Source organism: Drosophila elegans, unplaced genomic scaffold (assembly GCF_018152505.1).
Source record: "Drosophila elegans isolate 14027-0461.03 unplaced genomic scaffold, ASM1815250v1 contig_520, whole genome shotgun sequence".
NCBI classification, from domain to species: Eukaryota; Metazoa; Arthropoda; class Insecta; order Diptera; family Drosophilidae; genus Drosophila; species Drosophila elegans.
Genome location: NW_024545903.1, coordinates 2,476,223 through 2,481,635, shown reverse-complemented (window position 1 = coordinate 2,481,635; position 5,413 = coordinate 2,476,223). Strand labels below are relative to the sequence as shown.

General features: G+C 39.0%; 2 protein-coding genes across 2 annotated transcripts; both read left to right on the top strand.

Annotated features, from left to right (window-relative positions):
• Window positions 1-1,547: 1,547 nt before the first annotated feature.
• Window positions 1,548-2,216, top strand: LOC108149131. The gene has a single exon (XM_017276535.2). The coding sequence runs from the start codon at window positions 1,624-1,626 to the stop codon at window positions 2,029-2,031; it is 408 nt and encodes a 135-aa protein (XP_017132024.1). The 5' UTR covers window positions 1,548-1,623; the 3' UTR covers window positions 2,032-2,216.
• An 809-nt stretch (window positions 2,217-3,025) lies between these two features.
• Window positions 3,026-4,094, top strand: LOC108149129. The gene is made up of 2 exons (XM_017276534.2): window positions 3,026-3,550; window positions 3,613-4,094. Exons 1-2 carry the CDS (start codon window positions 3,050-3,052, stop codon window positions 3,952-3,954), a joined length of 843 nt encoding a protein of 280 aa, XP_017132023.1. The 5' UTR covers window positions 3,026-3,049; the 3' UTR covers window positions 3,955-4,094.
• The last annotated feature ends 1,319 nt before the right edge of the window (window positions 4,095-5,413 follow it).

The following is a 5,413-nucleotide window of genomic DNA, read 5'->3' as shown; positions in this document are numbered from 1 at the left end:
ATTTAGTCTACAATATATTGAAATATATTTGTCATTGCATACTTTTAGACGATTTAAATATTCATTTAGATTGGGTATTTTAAATTATGTAGGATAAGTAAGTTTCTCATTCAGTAGGCTTTCTCGCTGTGTAACTCTTCTATGCCGGAACAACATCCACCGTTTGTCTGCGCAGAGCTTAATTGGGAAACGCTGATGGGACTAGCAATTAGCATGGACACGAACCCATGCAAAAAATGAATAATGGCCCAAAGCCAGTCATATCTGCGCTTAGCTATGTAAGGTAGGGTCAGGGACCCTTTCTATGTAAGAAAGTCAGTGCTAATAAAGCATTTTAAAATCAAGTAATCAAGACCAATCTAAGCTATAGAAACCTTTCTTCTGTCTTATCTGATCATTTCCTGTATTTGGAAAGTAAATAAATCACCTTTAAAGGCTCATAATAACAAAATGCAAATAAATAAAATGCTAATGAGTGATGCCTTTTAAGGCCACGAACTACTCGCCTTATAAACGGGCAAAAATATCTCAATTATTTTGAACAATTTATCTACAGAAATAGATCGGCAAGCTTCCAAAAATAAATAAGTTATAATAATGCGGCACCGATTTGCACACATTCTAATTGTCGACCACCTCCAGAACACGTCTTATTTGCTGCCGGGTCGAATGAATCACAACAATCTGTTGGCAATCAAGATATACCCTCGTATTTTTACATAAGACACCTATGACAGCTAGGCCACCACCATAACTCTCCGACGCGGCTGGAGCTGCGCTCTGCCATTGAGCTGCCAGACGCGATGACTTTATATGGCCAAGCGCCAAGCGACGCGCCATTGTCTGCCACCGATCGAAAGTGTGAACCTGTGGAGGAGGCGACCTAAAGGTGCACTGAAAAAAATTTTACCTGAAATTAATAATTTGAATATTAAAAAAGAAAAAAAGTTTCAATAGAACTCAAAGTATCCAGAGAGATTGTTCACTATTAGAGCAAATACCATTATTTATAAATATACTTTGGATTTGGGATTTTTAATATTATAGTGATAATTAACATAGAAAACTTTTTGATTTATTTTTTTTTGTATACATTTTTTCCATGTCATTATAGTTCCTATATCTTAAACTTTAAGAATTGATATTTAAGTTCTAAAAACAAAAAACTCCTAACATTTTTAAACTAACTAATCTTTGGAAATTTTTGCCACACATTGCCAAAAAAAAAGTGAAATTAATCGATCTTAGAAAAATTATTTTTCATACCTGATCAGTAATACGATGTGCTCAAAAAACAGCCATTCATGGCAAACCCACTTGCTATTTCTTTAGTAGTTTTAGCTGATGATCTTTTCTCAGTGCCTGAACCCGTTTGAAGCTGTCGGAAGAAACCGCTTTAAGACTCGCGCCCCTGACGTCAGCGATTCAAATATACTCGCAAACAAATCGCGGGGGTTGACTCGACTCTCTGCGGATAATAACAATCATTTACATGACAAGTTTTGCTCTAAAGCGAGGTGAAATCATATTTTAGAATACGACCAGCTCGACAGCTTCTCAATCGTGTTTGCGAACGCGAAGTGAATAGTTCAATATTGCCGGAAGAACATAAGAAAAGCAGAGATGCCGCTGCGCAAGAAAGAGGACTACATACCCATCAAGTGTGAGGGCTGGAACGGAAAGTTCGAGTATCCGGATGGAGCCGTCAACAATGTGTCCAAGATCCGTCGCCAGAACCAGAACGTGACCAATACCAATAACTTCTACGGCTTCAGCACGGAGCCCATTGTCCTGCCCACCGAATGGGACGGAACTTTTGTGAAGAGCGGCGAGACCCGTATCAAACAGGAGCGCAATCGCTCCGATGATCAGGATTACTTCGACTTCGACACGTCCCCCACTGTTCTGCCGCCGACTTGGAGCGGCGAGTTCGTCACCGATCCCACGGATGTCCGCATTAAGCCGGAACGGAACTTCTCCGATGCCAGGGATTATGCGGAGGCCGCTCGCTTCAAGTTGGTCCAGCACTGAGTGAGATTCAATTCGATCTGATTCATTTCGATCTGATTCGATCCTTCCCTTTCAATCAAACTAATCCTGCAAATTTTGTGTTTGTTTTGGTTTCGCATTGTACCCTAACCTAAGCGTTTGTTGTATTTTACTTCTTATGATATTTATTCGTATACTTAATAAATAATAGCAAAAAAAAAAAAAAACAAAAACCGAATTGCTAGAAAGTTCCGTTGTGCAATCGCCTTGGCTCGATCCGCGTGGGCGAATATGTCGATATTCAGTGACCTTTTATGGATAATAATTCGATCGGGTTTGCAAATTCAATTTATATTTATATTATTTGCTGAGAGCAACAACAACGCCGAGGTTGCCTTGTTTGAGGTGTACAAGAAAACAGCGTTGAGATTACAAATCAAACCGATGCATCAGCAGCTGATAATATTTACACCCATTATGATTCAACCTTGTGAACCCCTTCAGGAATTCCAATTGATTAAAAGTGCTAGAGTTATTTGTAAACTTTTAATACAAAAATATTTGCTTTGTTTTTTTAATTACTTACAGTGTTCTTTATTATGTAAACCCCATTTTCTAAGGTAAACAAATTCAAGTCTTCAGAAATATTCCTTCAATTTCGTTTATGTTGAAAAAGAGTACTGTAAAAATCTTATCATATTTACGAACTGACATTTAGTTTTTGTGAATCCCATTTTAAACAAAATTCTATTATTTACCCAACGCTAAAGTTGTTTAGAGCTTTTGCGAATTTAATTATTTTTCAGCCTTCCGCAAATACAAAGCGAAGATAAGAGGATATTCTAAGAAATTCTTGCGATTCGCAAGGCAGCCAAACCTTTTGCAAGCAATGGTTAATTTAAAAATTATATATAAGGCAATAAAGTATATAGAGTGAGATTTCAAAGCTGGCAAAAGTACAATTAATTATGGGGTCGCAGCTGGGGAAGTACAATGATAAGAGTACGCGTAGAATGTCTATATAAACAGAGGTTCGACAATTCATAGCTTCACAGTGAAAATGCAGAGCTTACTACAAGTAGCAATCAGTCTGGCTCTTTTGAGCTTGTCGGCCGGTCAGGCGACGAGCTCCTTCGAATCCATGGACCTCTATTTACTCCAAAACCAGCGGCAGTACGACGCGAAGCTTAAACAGTTGGAAGATGAGATGGCCAACTTTAAGAACCTGTTTGCCTCGCGAATTCAGGCCCTCAATGTCCAGGCGGATTCGATGCAGTTGAAGCTGGAGGAGGCCACCGCTCGCCTGGATCCCATCACTCTGATCGATTCGTGGAGCAAACAGTGCGTTCAGAACTATACCAACACCATCCCAACGATCGCCGTCGCCAGAGCCTCAATCACCAAGTGTGCGGAAAACATTAATGGGGTTTTGAATAACCCCGAGAGTGCTTACAACTCCCTCAATAGTTACTATAAAAATAATTTGAAGAACGGCCTGGCGCAGTGTGTGAAGCTCCATCCAAACGCTCATTTGAATTACACACTCTGTGTGACCAAAGTGGTGAGTAGACTGCTAAAATATTCGTATAACCAACGATTTTAACCAATTTGTATAATTTTAAGATTGGTGATACCAACAAGTACACGGTGACGAGCCAAAACAACTTCAATAACTACCTTAAAAGTTCCGAATGCACAGCCGAAAGTCGCGTCCGTAGTTCCTGGCAGTGCGCCTTTGGACAGGTCTACTCAATAACCTCCACCGTGGAAGTCGCCATGCGACTCGTGGACATGTGCCTTGAAAATCGCGTGGTGTGCGGAGAGCTAGCTCTTAATACGCCATCGTGTCCGAATGTTGCCAACGTAACTTTGGCGGACATCAATCCCCGCAATGCAACCATCTCCAACCCATTTAGGTCTGTGACCAATAGCATGAACTGTCTGACGTTCAGGATCACTGGTTAGATCCGCTACACTATCCTATATCTCAACACAATGTTTAAAGCATAAGAGGTCTTAAACTAGATAAATTTTCTAATGTGTTTGTAACCTTTACTTGTGAATTTGTATCAGTCTATATTAAATTATATTAGTTCAGCAAACAAGACTACTGGTGTTAAATTACTTGCTCGAGTATTATCTCTTATATAAAAATGTATAAACATTGCCAAAAAATTAAAAGAGATATTTTGTAGAAACAAGCAAAAGCAAAATTGAATACATAAAAACAAACAAAAACTTATTATACTTGCTGTTTATATAGCATAAAATAATTCAGTTTGGGGCTTGCCAAAACGACAGCTGAAAAAACATTATCAGTTTGTATACCACAATTGTTTAGAAAGACTATAAAACGAATTTCGATTACCAACTGCTCCACTGTGCTTAAAAATGATTAAGTTGAATGTGATGACTAGTTTTACAGCTTCGTTGTTGGTAGAAGATTAAAATTGAACCCAGATCAAGGCCACATTTCGTAGGGGTCCAGAAATCACATTAAATTTGTTTGATTCTAATTGATGGGATGATTATTATGATCGCAACGACGCTGATGTTCTTTCTCTTTTGGAACAACTTTTTTAACGGGAGCACAGAACCATTCACAGTAGCTCCTATTAACCCACGCAAAATGAGATGACAAACCGGGTTTCAATCTTTTTCAGGTACCCGCACGAACCATTTCTGGAATTTAAAGCCACTCAAAGGGACCGCTTCACCATCCCAAGCCTTAGAATTTATTCCCCGAATTGGGAATCACATAAAACCAGTGATCGTCGCATTGTGTGTTGGTTTTCATTATAGCATTTTCTATTCCCGCATTCCATTATCTGGATGGCAGATGCGTGAGAACAAAGATCGGCACAGGCTAAAGAAAATTTTGGTTTTCTTGACACGGGCTGACCGTGTGAAATATTCAAGATGCTTGGGAAACCTCTGAAAATTTGTAATAGGCTGGCAGAAAATTGTGTATGTGAGCCTGGAAAATGTGCGGAAAATGGGCACGAGCAGGTAGTCAACACATGTCGGTCTTTGGGAAAATGCCTGAGAATTTTGGGTGCGTGATCCTTTGTTTGCTGGAAATTTGGGATGCTTTATGGGAAAATTGTTTTTTGAGATGCAACTTTTTCGACCCGTGTGAACATTTTCAAATATTTTTCTAATTTGTTGAAATTCTGAACAGGGAATCAGGAAAGGAAACAAGGCACTAAAGGAAAAGAAGAATTTTTGGAAAATGCAGCAAGGACCTGTTGCCTAAAAAGCAAAGGATTCAATCCCTAATCCTTATTCTTCTGTCCATTATGTTACCTTTTCTAATTTATTGAAAGACTGAAAGAATCATGAAACAGGCTCTCAGCAATTTTACTAGCTAATGTAGAAGACAGTCTAACAATTCTACCTGCTGGCTGCATTGTAAGGTGCAGCT

What these genes read in the sequence shown, in the direction of transcription:
- LOC108149131 (XM_017276535.2), top strand. Translation starts at nt 1,624, where the DNA reads ATGCCGCTGCGCAAGAAAGAGGACTACATACCCATCAAGTGTGAGGGC.
- LOC108149129 (XM_017276534.2), top strand. Translation starts at nt 3,050, where the DNA reads ATGCAGAGCTTACTACAAGTAGCAATCAGTCTGGCTCTTTTGAGCTTG. An exon ending in CACTCTGTGTGACCAAAGTG is followed by an intron (nt 3,551 to 3,612) that starts GTGAGTAGACTG and finishes TATAATTTTAAG; the next exon opens with ATTGGTGATACCAACAAGTA.